This window comes from Pogona vitticeps, chromosome 1 (assembly GCF_051106095.1).
Source record: "Pogona vitticeps strain Pit_001003342236 chromosome 1, PviZW2.1, whole genome shotgun sequence".
In the NCBI taxonomy this organism is placed as follows: domain Eukaryota; kingdom Metazoa; phylum Chordata; class Lepidosauria; order Squamata; family Agamidae; genus Pogona; species Pogona vitticeps.
In genome coordinates, this window is record NC_135783.1 from 206,867,386 (window position 1) to 206,885,242 (window position 17,857).

The window sequence follows — 17,857 nt, forward strand, 5'->3', positions numbered from 1 at the left end:
AGAGTAGTGCTGGAAAAAGTTGAAGGCAAAAGGAAAAGAAGGCATAACATGAGGTAGATTGAATTAGTAAAGAAACTTCTGGCCCTCAGTGCGCAAGTCTTGAGCAGGGCCGTAAGCTTTTGGAAGCCGCTAATTCATAGGGTCACCATAAGCAGGAGGTGATCTGACAGCACATAGTGCTCCCCCCTGTGTGTGTGTGTGTCTGTGTGCGCGTGCATGTTTTACACACCCACACACCCCTTTCCTCTAAGGCAGGGGACCCCAACTCCCAGTCCGTGGACCAGTCCCAGTCTGTGGCCTTACCAGGACTGGGCCCTGGAGACAAATCTCCTCGCCCCTGCACATGCACAGATGCATGCCCACCTCTCCTATCCACACATGGCCCCTCCCACACACCCATGGCCCTTCTCATGGCCCCTCCCATGATGCCTTCCACACATGCACAGACCCTCCCCGACATGGCCCCTCCCCCATACGCATGGACTCACACGCAGCCCTTCCCACACATGCACGGACCCACTCCCCGCCCACACACTAAACCAGTCCGTGGAGTCAAAAAGGTTGGGGACCACTGCTCTAATGAACTCAAAGCAGCCTCCGTCACTCACTCCTACTCGTCCCCAATGTGAGCTTCATGAGTCTTGTGAGATTGGTTGAGAAATAGTGACCTATGATAAGATTCATCATTAAATGAATGATGGGTCTCTTTAGTCCTACTCTGGAGCTTCTGCACCACATTTTTGAGACCTTACCAAGTTTCTCACAAACCAAAGTCTATACTTGCAAAATTATGCTCGATTTATGGGGGATTTATTTCTTCAAAAGGGGGGGGAGAGAATGCAATCAAATTATTTGTCCAGCTATCAAGCACGTCTCCCAACACATAAGAAATTTCCTAGGACTATGAAAACAGTAGGACCTTGCGTGGAAGTACAGTATTCAGACAGGGTATGTTCCCCAGGAGTGAGTAGGAGAGAAAGAGCTGCAAGAGAAAGAGAGGAAATGGTAATGAACAGGTGCTGTAAAAGCAATGAAGTGTTAAGATGCTTTAAAATTTAATCTTTGACTAAATGCCACTATTAACATCCTACTTTTTTTAAAAAAAAAATCTTTATTTTTCTTTTGTATTGAGAATCCTCATCCAGATATGTCACAGATTACATTAGTTAAGGAACCCCTCGTGGTTGTGGTTCAAGGAGGATGTCTGTATCTGTTGCTCATCCTGTTGTTTCCAGGTTGAAGAGAAGAGCAACTAAACCAATGACTGGGCTGGGGCACCTCTCTTATGAGGTGTACAGTGTTTGGGGCTCTTTAGTCTAGAGAGAAAAGGCGCCTGAGGAGGGACATGACTGAGATGTATAAAATTATGCAGGGGGTGGATAAAGTGGATAGAGGAAAGCTCATAAGGTCATATGCTAATACCTGTGCACTAGAGGATTGTGGGAGGAACACCTAGCCCCTGATAGGGGTCCCGCAGAGCACCCCAAAACACGGAGGAGCTCTCTTGGCCTCTGGCAGGACTGGGGCTGTGCAGCCCTGTACTGAGTGGGAGGTGCAGCCAGGGAGTCACCATAATGTGGGGGTCAGGGGACAGAAGGGGGTAGGAGATGCAAGGGCCATTCCAACTCATACCTTGTAAGGGAAATACCATGGTCATGAAAGTGGTTTTCCCAGGGTGAGGCTCATCCATTGCACTTCACATGTGCTGATTCCTATGATGTCCCTAAATGTGGGGAACTCAACTGCATAATTTGTGTTAATGAGGGATTGCAGTTGTGATTTCCCTAGTGTTTTTACAGTCTCTTTACCCTTTGGTTCCTGGTTGTTTTCACCATCCTCTGCCATTTAAATTTGCAGCCATAGCCCCATTGGCGATGCTTTGCAAGATGAATCCCCCCCCATTGGAACACATTAATTACATAAGATCTACTTTTTTATCCCAAAAAAGTGGGGGAGAAAGTGTAGGCTGCTAGCTTTCCAGGGTCTGCCTCCTGGAAAGCCAGCAGCCTATACTTTCTCCCCCACTTTTTTGGGATAAAAAGTAGGTCTTATGTAATTAATGTGTTCCAATGGGGGGGGGAACCATCTTGCGAAACAGGGTCCGCAAACATCATCCAGCGAAAATCGCCCATCGGAACAATTGTTTTGTGAATCGCAACATCGCTCAAAAAAGTCATCGTCTAGCGAATTCATTATTTTGCGAAGTAATCGTCTAGCAAGGCACCACTGTACCTATCTATCCAATGTTTTGGCCATAATTTGTAAAAGCCAAATAAAAGTAACAAAATAGTTAAGTTCTGACAAAAAAGACAGATAAAACACCAGTATTAGTAAAGAATTTTTAAATTTGTGGAGTGGTGAATAGTGCAGTTCCATTGCCCTCCAGATCAAACATTTACTGAAATAGCAACATGGATACCAAGTGCTAAAAAAGAAGGAGAATGAAGGTCAAAAGAGCCTGCTAGGGTAAAGATTTCCATAATTTGGGCATCACCCCTGCAACTATGGTGGCAGTCATCTCAGAAAATATCTTTCTTGGGTCTGTTCTGTAAAAATGTCTTTAGAATATATCAGGCTTTCAATAAACTGAGTATCATGAAATTAATGAGCATTTCTAACAGTCTCCATCCATGTCGTGTTTCATGTTATATATGAAACTCAATCTTTTTCTGATTTTAATTTTCTCAAGGTCCTCTGTAATTTGAAGAAATATGTGGTGATGTGACTGGAAGCTAGAAACTTTTTTTAACTATCTTTTTTTGTGGGCCACAATGCCCGGAATCAACTGAAAGGAGAAACTCACCTGGTATTAAATATGCAGCACTTTGAATTCATTTTGTCCTTAGAGGAAAAGAAGATTTTTTTAGTCTAAAGCCATTGTGTATTCCACTCAAAGAAATATATGGACAGATCCAGTGGCTCTATTTCAACACTGCCCAGAAATAAAAAGGTACGGCACATTTTTCTCTTTTTCGTCTCAGCTGTTTGGTTATGTTTCATTTTTGGGAAATGTGAGCCACTTCCCCATTTTCACATCTGCATAGTTCCACTTGTTGTTGCTATGCGCCATCAAGCTGGAACCAGCTTATACGTAGCTACCTTAAGAGGGCCTTCAGGTAGGTGAGGGATTTAAGGTGTGGTTTTACTAGCTAGAGGGACGTGGTGGTGCTGTGGGTTAAACCGCAGAAGCCTCTGTGCTGTAAGGTCTGTAGATCTCCAGCTGTAAGATCGAATCCACGTGACGGAGTGAGCACCCATCGCTTGTCCCAGCTCTTGCCAACCTAGCAGTTCAAAAGCATGCAAATGCGAGTAGATAAATAGGGACCACCTCGGTGGGAAGGTAACAGCGTTCTGTGTCTAAGTCGCACTGGCCATGTGACCACGGAAGATTGTCTTCGGAGAAACGCTGGCTCTATGGTTTGAAAACGGGGATGAACACCACCCCCTAGAGTCGAACACGACTGGGCAAAAATTGTCAAGGGGAACCTTTACCTTTACCAGCTCCATGCCCCCAGTGAGTTTCCATGACTGAGCAAGGATTTGAACTCTGGTCTCCAGAGCCCTAGTTCACTACCCTATCCGCTGCACCATACTGGATACTGCAGGTCCACTTGGCCACCTATATTTCATGAATCCCCTTCTGAGGCATTTCAGAGGACTCTATATCTTTGGTCCATTTCAGTCTTGCATCTGGGCCAAAGTCTGATATATCACTCCTGCTGCTTCTTAGATCTCCCCTCCTCCTCCTCTTCCTCTTTTTGGTCCACTGGCTCCCCCCTTCCTTTCCTTTCTTTCCCTTACCCTCAATACAGATTCAGACCATTTACCTTTCTTATTGTACTCTTCCTGAGCAGTAGAAGCCCTTGCACCACCGTGCCTCAGAAACGGGTTGGACTGTAGTGACCACCTGTAGCCCGTTCAGAACAGAAGTCCAGTTATGGGTAGAATAGTACCTCGTAAAGTTATGATCTGTTATGGTTTGCAGCCTTTCCAGTTAGCATGACACACCCTTAGAGATTTCTGAATCTTCTTAATTTTCCTGCACCCTGGGTAGGATGCTGCCTCACACGTCCGTGGCTGCTCCACAGATAATCTGCTGTACTTCTGAAACAGAGGCTTGACCTTGACCTGTTGACTTAGTAGTCCCCAGGCATTTCCTACCTCTCCCCCCTTTCTTAAGTGATTCTGTGCTTTGTAGGAATTAAAGTCTGAGGTACAATAATTGCCTGAAGGGAGAAAAGCCTGTCCTATAGTTTCACCTTTCCATGAGACAGGCTTTATTTTGGGTTTAGAGGAGTTAGTGACGGATGCATTAACATGGACTGCTTTCCTCACTTCTTTGCCTTCTTTTTCTTTTGCAGGTCATTCTTATGCAATAGGCTAAACGTAATTTAAATGTGCAGGATGAAAAAATGGCACAGGCACTGCTGGTACCACCAGGACCTGACAGCTTCCGCTATTTTACGAGAGAATCTCTTTCAGCTATTGAAAAACGTTGTGCAGAGGAGAAAGCTAAAAAGCCCAAACAAGATCATCCAGATGTCGATGATGAAAATGGGCCAAAGCCAAATAGTGACCTGGAAGCTGGAAAAACACTCCCATTTATATATGGAGACATTCCTCCAGGGATGGTGTCCGAACCATTGGAGGACCTTGACCCATACTATAGCAATAAAAAAGTGAGTTTGTAATAAGGCTACTTGGAATTTACCTTTTTCTGACAGTCTTTGTATATTTCTCTCATTACATTAATTTCTGATGTCTTCTCAGTATATACTGCCTTGGCCAAACTGTTCTCTGCTTATAGTTGGAAACGCTTTGAATGAAACCATTTGGAATTTTGCAAAGTCATTTCAGTGTCAGCTGCATTGTTTTTACTGACAACATCCATGAGCTTCCTTTTACTTGTTTGTGCATGGGTGGAAAATCTGGGCATCTGGTGAAGCCCTTCCCTTGCTAGATGCCCAGAGTTGGGGTACTGGCAAGAAGGAGAAGGTGCCCACACATTGACTCACTTCAGGTTTATCCCTCACAAGTAGATTGGAAACTGTGGCAAGAAAGAGTGACTGCAGCAGCTGGTAAAGCATGGCAGTGAAGAGTCGGGAGTCCCACTAAGGGAAGAGGGGCCCACTGAGTGAGTGGCCTCAAAAATCTGGACTGGGTTCTGTATTCATAGCTGCCCATCTAACGTGGGAGGCAAATTTGTCATGGTGGCATCTCTAGCAGCAGTGGCCTTAGTAGAGTGCCTTTATTATTAGAGTGAAGTTGCTTTTGACAGTGGACCAAGAGCTCCCATGGGCTGAGCTAGTCCGCCCCTGAAGACTGCCGATTGCTATTCGATGAGTTGGTTTCTTCTTGCCATTGGCAAGAAGACTGCCTGTATCCTGGAGAGGTGCAGAGTAGGCATAAAAATTGAGGGAAAGAGAGATAATTTTGGCAGTGATTGGGAAAGCAGTAGAACAAATGGAGGGGGAAAAACAGATTTCCAACAGGCAGTGATCTGAAAGAACAGAGAGACCGAGAGAGAGAGAGAGAGAAGAAAATATGATAAAGAAAATGGGAAAAGAGATCAGGACCTTCAGAGATAAGGCTGAAATATATACTTTAATTTAGATAGATATAGATATAGACACCCACACACACATATAGGTTGCATGCGCCTAGTATTTCTGCACTGATTTCTACTGAGCACATTTCTACTGATGGGTTTCTATTTGTGTCTTCTTCCCTCCAATACTATAGTTATAAGACTGCAGCTGTCGCAAGGGAGCTGTCCAACAGAACAAACAGCAGCTTTAAGAGAAGACTGATGCATTTGTATAGCAGGGGGTTGAGTTGGCAGCCAGAGCTAGAGACCAAAAATATGGCTCTTGTCAAAGTAGGGGTAGTTCTAGCAAAGCCTAGGCTGTTTTAAATCTGGTCCTGCAGCTGTATCTCTTCTTGGTCCACTAGAGAGTCAGTCCTTGTACAATTGTGTTCAAGAGCATTTTCCTCCAAAATAATGCTAGCAAGAAAAAGACCTTGCATGGCGCTGCAAAGTAGACACACTTCTGTCTAAAGCTTCTTTTTACACGGACTTATCGGTAACATTGTCCCTGAGACCCTGGGGAGGTAGATAGTCCTGAGCTGGCCTGGAATCTAAATTGGAATGCAGTGAACACCGAGAGCTGGTTTGCAGGATTCAGAAACTCTTCTGGAAATCCTTAGGCTCTAGAAGTTGGTCAAACATGATGTTTGTGTTTATTGAATAATCATTTTGTTGTGTGTTTATTGAATGCTTGCTTCATCACTCTTTAGATCAGCCACTCTCAACCTTCTTTTGGCCATGGCCATAAATACAATATGAAAGAAATAAAGGTAGAATCAGGATTGTATAAGGCAAATAACAAATCTTCTAAGGTGGTGTGTGAAGAATTGCTTCCAGTTTGTGGCCTCCTTCAAATGTGCCAGGGTCCCCCCAGGGGGCCTTATGGCCCCTGATGAGAATGGCTGATGGATCCTCCTGTCCTTGCTCAGTTCACTTCAGAAAAATTTGTGAGATCCATGACCTAAATCTGAGTGCACTTATGTATGCATACATTTCAGTAGCCTTCTTGATTATCTTCAAATACTTCAAGCTAAGACACCGTTTATAATGGTTGGAATATAGTTGGTGATTTGCACTTCCAGAATTCAAATGGTGTAAAATTATTGTAACAAGTTGCTGCTAATTAATCATATGCTATTTGTGTTCTTGGGTGTGCACCTGATTGAATAACTGAATGCATGCCCAGGAACATAACCAGCACTTTATTAAATAGTGGCAATTTGCCATGGCAGCCTATGCAAGTTTAAATCCCTGGTTGGATTCTGTTCCATGTTGACAAAAAGAGTGGCTTCAAATGCTTCTTCTTCTTCTTCTTCTTCTTCTTCTTCTTCTTCTTCTTCTTCTTCTTCTTCTTCTTCTTCTTCTTCTTCTTCTTCTTCTTCTTCTTCTTCTTCTTCTTCTTCTTCTTCTTCTTCTTCTTGCTGCTGCTGTTGCTCCTCCTCCTCCTCCTCCTCCTCCTCCTTCATGTCTTCTTCTCCTTCTTCACAGAGTTACTACATAACTTGAGTAGACCATACTTGAATCCATTTCCTAAGGATATAACAATAGTGGTGAACAAGAGCTGACAAAAGACTGTATAAATATATATATATTTTTGTATATAAAAGTTTAACTTTTTTCCCCCTCCAATTTGTACATTCTTGTTTTCCAGACCTTCATAGTATTGAATAAAGGGAAGGCGATTTTCCGATTCAGTGCCACATCTGCCTTGTACCTGCTAACCCCGTTCAATCCCCTCAGAAAAATTGCCATTAAAATTTTGGTACACTCATATCCTTTTTCAAGTAGTTGTTTTTAAATGTATGAAATCCAAAGCATTCTTCCAATGTTATATTGCCACATCTCTGCATACAAACAGATACAGTGGTGCCTCGCTTAACGAGCGCACCACATAACGATGAAATCGCATAGCGATCTGTTTTTCGGATCGCTAGTGCGATCACTTAACGTTTTTAAAATAGGGCTAAATTCGCTTTGCGAAGACCGGTAAGCGTTTCGCTTACCGATCTTCGCAAAACGAAGCCCGACCATCAGCTGTTCGGCGGCCAGAATGGCCGCCGGAAGCCCGGAAATGGCCCAAAATGGCCGCGCGCAGCGTTTTCGCGCCCTCGTTAAGCGAGGCGAGGGCGCGAAAATGGCTGCCGGCCATTACAAAGCTTCGCTGAACGGTGAGTATTTGGCCCATTTGGAACGCATTAAACGATGTTTAATGCGTTCCAGTGGGTTTTTTTGATCCATTCAACGATGCTTCAGCATAGCGAAGGTTAATCCGGAACGGATTAACCTCGCTATGCGAGGCACCACTGTATTACCTTTTGATGGATTAAAACTTTTTAGAGTGTCAGTATCAATTCAGGATCATTCACTGAGTAAACTTGGTCGAAGGTCTTAGTGACAGAGTTCTTACTGAACTGCTTAGTATTGTAACCTTGTCATTTTGGAATAAGCATTACATACATACTTAGCCTGAGATGATTAAAAAATAGCACCTCTCCAATTAATAGCACCGTCCAATTCTTAGTTGGATTGTCACATCTTCAACACAGATAGAGGGCCAATTTTTTGTGCTCCAAATCCTCCAAGGGCTGTACAAACCACCAAAAAATGCCCTAAAGCTGGGGTCCCCAGCCCCTGGTCCGCCACCCTGTACAGGTGGGCCATGTGTGCATGTGGGGGAGTCATGCAGGGGGTCGGGAGATCTGGCCCTCCAACTGGTGCATGGTTTGGAAAAGGTTGGGGACCACTGCCCTAAAGCATAAAACAAAACAGGGTGTAGCCCAAAATCCACTTTAAATATTAAAACAGTGCAGGTAACAAATGTGGGATAGACAGATTTTTCTTTCCCAAAGTCCTCTGTGGCTCAATTGATGTCAGAAGACATGGCTCAGCCCCTAAACCTAACTTTCATATCCTGCCTTTGTTTTCTGTTTCTTTAATTATTGTTTTGTAGTGTACAGATATATATTTAAGGCATTCTGTTTTTTTAATAGATGCTACACTGCCTACGGAACTTTGATTAGTGAACAGTGAACACTCAAGAATGATTGAATGGCTGACTGCATGGAGCCACCAGTTTGCCTGCCCAAGCACCAGATAGATCTTTTCCCTGTAGGGAAGCAGTGGAGAAGTTAAGTGCTCTTAGGTAGCACTTTGAAGGGCTGTTGGAAATGCCAGCTGAAATCAGGAGCAGGGAGTCCTTGCTAATTGGGTTTATCAGGGATTTTCAGGCTGTATGCTTTTCTGGCCTGTTTGCTCCCACAGGCCACATCATCACAAAGCAAGCCAGAACTCCGGGCGTGGAGCTTGCACACCATCTGTAGTGGACAGAACAGTGGCCTAACTGTTAATGTGCCCTATTGTTCAGGAAACCTATGCTGACATAAATGAATCTTTTAAAAGTAGACGGGCTCCCGCCCCCCCAAGAGACTACCATGGGCACTCTTCTGGAATCTTCCATTCAGTTTATGTGAACTGCTGGATAACTCAGTGTTTTAGGTATTGGGCTGCAAAGCCAGAGTTAGGAGTTGGGAGTTCCAATTCCCCGCTGTACCTATTTGACAGGGGCTGGACTCAGTGACCGACAGGGTCCCTTCAGGCTCTGCAGTTCGAAGATGATGACGATGATTATAGAGTCACTGCCATTACTGAAAGTTGTTGTTTAAGTGGGTGCTGTCATTTGTTTTATAATATGACGTTTGATTTAATGGCCAAAATTCCTTGACTGCATTTTACATTATTCAGCATGCTTATTATGTGCACTATTTTGACAAACTGTGTATTTATGACCATGAGCAACCCTCCAGATTGGACAAAGAATGTAGAGTAAGTCAACACTTGATTGATAACCTATAATTGTTTTTGGTGTGAGGGAATTTTAGTTGTGAATTTTGACCGGATGCTTCGACGGCTGGTTTGTGTGTTTTCTGTCTCTTTCTTTCTACAAAGCTTTCATGTTAATAAGCGTTAATAAACTGCATGCTCCCTGTAGCAATCCTGATCAGCAGCCTGGCTGCAACACTTTGAACCAGCTGAAATTTCTGAACACTTTCCAAAGGCAGCCCCACATAGAGTGCATTACAGTAACCCCAGTGGGATATAACTAAGGCATGTGTCACCATGATGAAAACAGGCATCTCAAGCAATGGGCATTGCTGGTGCACCAGTTTTAAATGTGCCAAGTGCACCTCTGACCATTGCCAAAACCTAAGCATTGAGGCTCAGGTATGAGATCAGGAGTACACTGAAGCTGTGAATCTGAGTTTCGGAGGGGAGGCATAATCTCACCCACCATAGGCTGAATCACTGTTCTTTGGTCTGCCTTTCAGTTGAGGCTTCCAGGAGCACCTCTGTCTTGTCTGGATTAAGTCCCAGTCTGTCTGCCCTCATCGAGCCCATTACTGATGCTGGTTTAGAATAGGAACAACTTCCTTGGAGTTGGATAGAAAAGAGAGATGGAGTTGGGTGTCATCCATGTATTGGTGGCACTGAATTCCAAACAACCTCTCCCAGTGGTTTAATGCAGTGGTCCCCAACCTTGGGTCTCCAGATGTTCTTGAACTACAACTCCCAGAAGCCTTCACCACCACCTCTGCTGGCCAGGATTTCTGGGAGTTGAAGTCCAAGAACATCTGGAGGCCCAAGTTTGGGGACCACTGGTTTAATGTGTGGCTTTGGGAAAACTGTACAGTCCCAGGGACCCCAGAGGGTCTGAATTCCAGCGAGTCTAAAGCCCAACAGGCAGTGGTCTGGCAATGACAACAGAACTATAGGAAGCTCTTCCACATCCAGAGCACTCTCACTCTGCTTTGTACCGAAAACAAAGTCCAGAGTGTGTGAAGAGTTAAAGCCCTCGTTTCCAGTCTCCTTGCCCATTTACTTGTGGCACTTAGGCAATTACTGATTGCATGACTGGTGTTGTGTCCAGTTTGGCCCTCAAGCCTGCTAAGCTTCAAGAAGGTTGCTGTTTCACAATGCTTGTAGACTGTATCCAGGATATTAAATCCTGGAGGACTCAGTTTTCTCTCCCTTAAATATTGACTGAAGGAGTTCAATTGTTTCATTATTCAGATCTTCACAACAATTGTGGTCAGGAGGAGGTGGTTTGTTTATGCCATAAAGATTGACTTGATTGATTTCCTCTTCCCTGTTATACAGTACCCAGCTTGCTTGCATTTGGGTTCATTTGTACGAAACATGCCTTTATTTTGAGATACTCTTGATGTTCATATTAAGTGCATCACGATCAGTTGGAAAGGCTCATATAATATTATCTGAAGTATCCCTGCCTTCCAGAGAGAACGGGACCTGTTAGGAGTCCATCGGGTCGATTATGTCCTCTTCGCATTTGATCTTTATTCTATTTGAGAGGCCTTGTATTGACCCGACTGGCTTATCAGATTATTTTTTAATACCATGCTAATGATTGGATACAGCAGAGGTCACTTAATGCAGTAACATCTTTGAAGCTAAGTAGCTTTTGGCAAGACTGGAGACTGAACCCCCTTTTGCACCACTAGTAGTACTAGAGGATATGGGAACCCTAATGTGTGCTCTATGAACAAAAGAAAGAATGCCATCAATAATTTGTACGAAGCGTGATGAGTGTGACAGTGGCACACCGGCCATAAGAATAGTAGTGCATGTTACTTGTTCCCTTTCCTTATGGTTCTACATTAAATGTGTAAAGCAGCCAGTGCATCGGCTAATAAATACTGTAAGTAACGAGAAAGGCTAAGCAAAGGTCTTGTGGTAACGGAAGCGCAGTGGAACGGAGGCTCTTGTGACAAATGGGATCCTTTTCCCTTTAGATGAAAAGAAGTAGTGACTCAGTGGAAGATAGAGACACAGATTGAGAAGCAGAGAGGAAAAGGTGTGTTGACAGAAGACATGAAAGTAGGAGCTGGAGAGCAGACCACCATGAAGATGGTGGGATGAAGTAGAGCCCATCACTTGCAATGATGTTTCCCAAGATAGTCCATCATCCACCCCATCAGTCTGCATTTGTTGCTTGCTTTGTCATCCCTGACTGCTGCAAGAACAGTGGCCCCTCTTAGATTTTTCGTGCTTTTTTTTCAAAAAATTGTGGGGCTCCCCTCAGGCCCACCAATACCTCCTCTTGAATGTGGATGGTGTTATTTTGACTACACAAAGGCCGAAACGCAAAGAGTTTGATGTTGATATATTGTCTGGATTTCAAGAAGGTTGACTTTTTGATGTGTGAAAGAGATCTTGTATTTTTTTTATTACAGTATGTATGGCTCCTTCACATGTATCGTTTTCATGATAGGAGGTTAATTTATTGTAGGAAGCAGGGGTCTGTGAAGAAGAGGCTTACTTACTTGACTGCCATTGTACTTGAGAGTCTGATTTCTCGTGATCTTCTTGTTTTTAGTAGCAGCTACATGATAAAGTACATGATGTAGCACAACTCTGGCTGCTATCTAGCATTTTCAGTGGATAATATACAATTCATATCTGATCACTGTAAGGCCCATATAGGTAGGATATTTGGTGATCAATCGGATTCACAACTAAAAAGTGTAAAACCTTTTTTTTTGAAAAAGAAAACCCAAATTGGATCTGACTAGGGCTTTTGGTGATGTGTTATATTTTTTGTTTTATTTTGCTCAGAGAAAATCAGTTGTAACTTGACATGCTTTCTTGCAGCCACCCCATTGTAGAAGAACACATGACATAAAACAGAAAGGCGAAATCCTGTCGGTGTTTATAGAGGGACTGTGTAACTTACTATGGCTAATCAACAGGGTGCATGACTTCCCTCAGTGCATGACCTCCCTGATCCAGTAGCATTCCAGCCAAAGTGTTTTATAGAAGCAAATCTTCCAGTGAAAATATTTGGCAATGTCATCAGTCATGTGAGGCTTACTTGAACTGAATCTCACTGTACAGGATAGAGTGGTACTGACCCTCTAAGAAGTAGGTGTGTTTAATTTTTTATTTGCACTTTTTTAGGTACACGTTCACTGGAATTTATACCTTTGAATCCCTTATAAAAATTCTTGCAAGGGGCTTTTGTTTAGAAGGTTTCACTTTTCTTCGAGACCCATGGAATTGGCTCGATTTCAGCGTTATTTTGATGGCGTAAGTATTTTTTTAAAATTTGGGGAGGGAAACCTTATAAGGGCATGAAATTAGTGTCAGTGTCTATCACACAAGGAAGCATATACTCATAAAATAAGAAAAAAAAATCTGCCAGCAGGTAAAATCTTGATTAACATACTTCTAGTTTATCGTACATTACAATGTGAAAATATATGGGTTACTTTATATACTTGCTTGCTTATATTTTAGAGATACTAATTCCATGTCCTGCATTCTTTGTGTGTACTTGAATGGAAACTATTCTTTGACTTCATGCTGTTCTATTAAATTATTCTAGCTCAGCTTCCCAAATACAAAACTTAAATTTCAGTTCAATGAAACAACGACCGATGATGATTAGTAAATTTAAATCTAGGTTGGATATAATGTTTTAATTTTAAATGGTGAAATCAGCAGCGTGGTCTTTGTGAAAGACCCCAAGAAAGTGGCTTAAGTTCTGCCTCAATTCTGAGTAACTGTGATTTAATTCTACAGGTATGTAACAGAATTTGTAAACCTAGGCAATGTTTCAGCTCTTCGAACTTTCAGAGTATTGAGAGCTTTGAAAACTATTTCTGTAATCCCAGGTAAGAAGTGGCGCGGTCTGGCAAAGTGGCCGGCCCCTTGTACCTCCCGACTGTTTCTTGTGTGCTGTCATTGTGTTTGTGTGTGAACTCCCCTATTACAGATATGTGACAGAGTTTGTGGACCTGGGCAATGTCTCAGCGTTGAGAACATTCAGAGTTCTCCGGGCATTGAAAACAATATCAGTCATTCCAGGTGAGAGCAAGGTTAAACACGGAGGCTGACTTCTTACTTCTAATGAAGTAAAGTTTGCTTATATCCAGCATGAATCTTATTAATCATGGCTTATGTTACCAAAAGGCAGGAATCAGAAGATCCTTTGTCTTTTCAGTGTAACATTTCTTTTAATTTGCAAAATCAGCCTTTGCGTTTAACAGATGATTGCATGAGACATCTACAGAATGCACAGCCTATGCATTATATTTTATTTCGGGGGATTACTTTCCTTTGTTGCTCTACATTTAATGATGAGAAGCAGTTTTTGTTCTTCCATGCCAAAAGCTTTAATTCTATGATTTTTGTAATGCCATGTTGTTTTTAGCACTCACTGTTTCAGGCTGCACTGTTGAGCACAGTTCTTTGGGAGTAAGCTCCATTGAATACAGTGCAATTTACTTCCAAGTAAACATGCAAAAGATTATTCTGCATGGTTCAGTTTGAACTGTGTTTTAATTTGTTTTAATTGTTTAAAAAAGACAAAGACAGGCATGGTTTGGGAGCATATTAATGGACGTAAAAATGAAAATGCCTGAGTTCTTATTATCTCCCTTCTTGTCTTAGGGTATGATTTTTTAAAAAAGGATTGTAAGTGGTGAAAATGTCATTTTTAAAGGAAGAAAAAGTAGTACGCACAGGGTACTTTTTAAGCAAATGCTTTGTTACATCCAAGCAATCCATGAGTTATAAAATGTCTTATTTTGCAATAAATGGTTTCATGAACAGACAATTTTTGCTCTTCATACATTTTCACAAGTGCTGGAACTGTTTATGAAGCTTTACTTTTTCATAAACAAGATGTTGTTTGCTGTTTCTGCATGGCTTATAAATATGAGATAAATATGTTACATCTCAATATAACTTTTCAATCCTTTTCTGCTTGCAGGTCTGAAGACCATAGTGGGAGCCCTCATTCAGTCTGTAAAGAAGCTCTCGGATGTCATGATCCTGACTGTTTTTTGCCTGAGTGTGTTTGCACTAATAGGACTCCAACTTTTCATGGGGAACCTGAGGCATAAGTGCCTGATTTGGCCACCAGCCAATTTTACCTTTGAAATAAACATAACTTCCTATTTCGGCAGCACAGTGGGAGAAAACGAAACCTTCATTAACAATACAGGGAGCACCTTTAACTGGGATGAATACATCGAGGATCCACGTAAGATACATCGGTCTAAACTTGTATAAATAATCATGTGTATTGTGGTTTGTTCCAATCTGATGCCCATCTGCAGATGAAAGGCCATGTAACAACACCATCCTAATTGGGGCTGTTGGGTTACTCAAATCTAAACCCCTCCAGTCCTACAGTTGTTGGAAATTAATTAGGTTTCCTTTCACCCTGGCCCACCTTATGCTGGCATAGTGATTGTCTTGTGGGCTGGAGGGGGTTTGGATCTGGTTTAATTTGGCTCTTCCTTTGCCCTGCCCCTCCCCTTCTCCTTTTTTTGGCTTTCTTACTGCAGATCTAAACCATGAGTTCAGTAACGCTGTCAGATCTTTCTGCTGGCAGATTTCTGAGATCAGCATGCAGAATTCTGCTGACTCAAGGGCAATTTCTGCCTATAGAAAGGATTTCCCTCTGTTCATAGTGCACCTCTCCCCCAGCTAGCACATCTGAGTTAGCATCACACAATAGTCCAGCTGAAACTTCTATTTATGCAACAAGGAGAGAGGAGATTTTGTGTGGGGGCATTTTTTTTCTTTCCTGCAAGATCTGATGGATTGGGAAAACTGGTCAGAGTAATGTAGGAGGTGATGCATGTGTTCCAGGGAGCGCAGGACATCCCCCTAACATTCTTCTTCCTTGTTCCTCTGTCAGAAGCAAAAGGACAAGAAATGAACGCAACCATATGCAATTAACCAAAAAGTTAGCATCTGTAGTGCGCTCAAGCCTTGTGATGTGGTGACACTGTGGGTTAAACCGCAGGAGCCTCTGTTCTGTAAGGTCTGTAGATCTTCAGCTGTAAGATCGAATCCACGTGACGGAGTGTGCTCCCGTTGCTTTGTGCCAGCTCCCGCCAACCTAGCAGTTCGAAAGCATGCAAATGCGAATAGGGACCACCTTGGTGGGAAGGTAACAGCGTTCCGTGTCTAAGTCGCACTGGCCATGTGACCACGGAAGATTGTCTTCGGACAAAACGCTGGCTCTATGGCTTGGAAACGGGGATGAGCACTGCCCCCTAGAGTCGAACACGACTGGGCAGAAATGGTCAAGGGGAACCTTTACCTTTTACCAAGCCTTGTGATGTTGGGTACAACCAAGGTTTGAAAGAGAATGTGATTTTTAAAAAATGTTAAGATTTAGTTGTGTTAAATAAAATATTTAGTGAAAAAAAACCCAAACAAATTAAATGTGGGATGCAGTTCTTAGTGAAGTAATTGATTATAGTTTATTACTGTGAATGTCTATGGAGTCTCACTGAAATCATTGAAGCTTACTCCAAGGTAGGTGGGCAAAGGATTGCAGCCGTAGCATACCTGGTTAAATGTCTTTTAATTCCCTTCAGTTAATCAGGCAGACAATTTCTTTTTTAAAATGTGAACTGTTTCTTAAATTCAAGTTTTTATAAAAACCATAGAAAACAAATGCACTCTAAGGTGGTGACTACTTTCATCTGGATACTACATCTAAAAACTACAACCGCCACCCTTTTTTTAGAAGTGTTGCTTCTATTCATAGCTAACGAACACTTGTGATGAATTAATTAATGGTGCAGTGCTCTACATGTCTGCTCAAAAGTAACTCCCCATTTTGTTTCAGTTACTTCCAGAAAACTGGGCATAGGATTGCCATCTAAGACATCTTTAATTGTGTGACAATGCTAATTAATATGCTACCCTCAATTAATAAAGAACCTCTGGTCATTGAGGGAGTCAGACAAATTCATTTGTAGCTATGCACTTTTAAAGAACAAAACAAAACTTCTAATATCTATGTGATTTTTGGAAATGTAATCCTTCACCCTTGTTGATAGGTCTGTGTTTAGTATCAGAAACTATAGAAAAATAGTTACTTATTGTTTCCCCTCCCAGGTAATTTTTATGTTTTGGAAGGACAAAGAGATGCCCTTCTTTGTGGTAACAGCTCGGATGCTGGGTAAGAATTTTTTTAAATACTCTATTGCTTTACTCTGGTAAGACTGAATAGAATAAATAAAAATATACTATTTCAGTGCTGGAAATGCAAAAAAGAAAAAATGGACCTATATGCATATGTGGTGAACATGTGAAATAAGAAAGAAAGAATGGGCACTGGTTTTTAAGGAAATTAGAAAAATTATTGGATACAATATTCAGATATCACCAATTATTGCCCTCCTGAACATAATTAAGAATGACCAACTAAAAAAGATCAGAAAGTTGTTATAATGGTTACAGTAGCAAGACTAATATTTGCAAAGAATTGGAAAAGCCACAAATAAACTAATCTTGAAGATTGGTATTAAAAATGGGGAGCTTAGCAATTAATGATAAGTTAACATGTGAAATGAAAATAAGAAGAGGACTGGTAATGTCTTAATGATTTCAAAGATGTATGGAGTTTCGAGTATGTTTTTTCGAAGGGAAAAGGTTATATTCCAGCAAAAGAATCAATGGAGTTTTGGAGAGGTATGGGTGAAAAGGGGTATAAACCGATATTATTGGTCACCTAGTCCCAAGGTGAAGGTGGCACCGGTGGGGAAAGTTCAATGTGCATTGTGTGTAGTCACTATTGAATTCATATTTTAGTTTTAATTTTGTAAAAAGTAAAAACTTTAAAAAAATACTCTATAAATACTCTATAATTTTTTCTAAAAATGCAATTAAAATTAGAAAAGACTAAAGCTGTGATCCAGAACATCATAGGAACAAAGGAAGCTACTTTTTATATACAAATCGTACTCTTGGTCCAGTTAGCGCATTATGACCCACTTAGGAGTGGCCATAGTTCTTCAGGGTTTTGGACAGGAGTTTTTCCAACCCAGCCTGGAGATTCCTAATATTAATTGGGAGTTTCGTATCCAGGTACTATGACCCTAATATCCAGAGTGAGATGAGATCAGTATGTTCAAGATTATCCACCAAACACTCTATCTCAGCTTCATGCAGAAATCCCTCTGCATGAATTTATCATTACAGGACTACATAAACAATATGAGAGCGGACTCCATGTTCTCTAGAAGAACTAAAAGCACAAGGGCACTTTAAAGACAAAAAGGATTTATATAATATACATTTTTGTGGACCGCAGTTCACTTCAGCTATTGCATGGAGTGTTGTCTCAATTGGTGGATTAGCGTACAAACGCTGTAGTGGCTGAATCAGTGCATGGGCTAAAAGCAAATGGAAATATGAAAAGTGAGAGCAGTTACTCTAACGGTGGTA

General features: G+C 41.9%; 1 protein-coding gene and 1 non-coding gene across 2 annotated transcripts in view; both read left to right on the forward strand.

Moving 5' to 3' along the window:
* The window catches only part of LOC110076881 (sodium channel protein type 2 subunit alpha), a 119,885-nt gene that overhangs the window by 24,871 nt on the left and 77,157 nt on the right, over positions 1-17,857 (forward strand). The window contains 9 exon segments of the mRNA XM_078394671.1: positions 2,690-2,950; positions 4,362-4,679; positions 7,239-7,356; positions 9,319-9,409; positions 12,560-12,688; positions 13,184-13,322; positions 13,324-13,468; positions 14,376-14,648; positions 16,526-16,589. Of these exon segments, the coding sequence (XP_078250797.1) occupies positions 4,413-4,679; positions 7,239-7,356; positions 9,319-9,409; positions 12,560-12,688; positions 13,184-13,322; positions 13,324-13,468; positions 14,376-14,648; positions 16,526-16,589 (1,226 nt within the window). The 5' untranslated portion in view covers positions 2,690-2,950; positions 4,362-4,412.
* Positions 1,625-1,788, forward strand: LOC140703376 (U1 spliceosomal RNA). Its single transcript, XR_012082796.2, has one exon. It is a non-coding gene; the product is annotated as a U1 spliceosomal RNA (small nuclear RNA).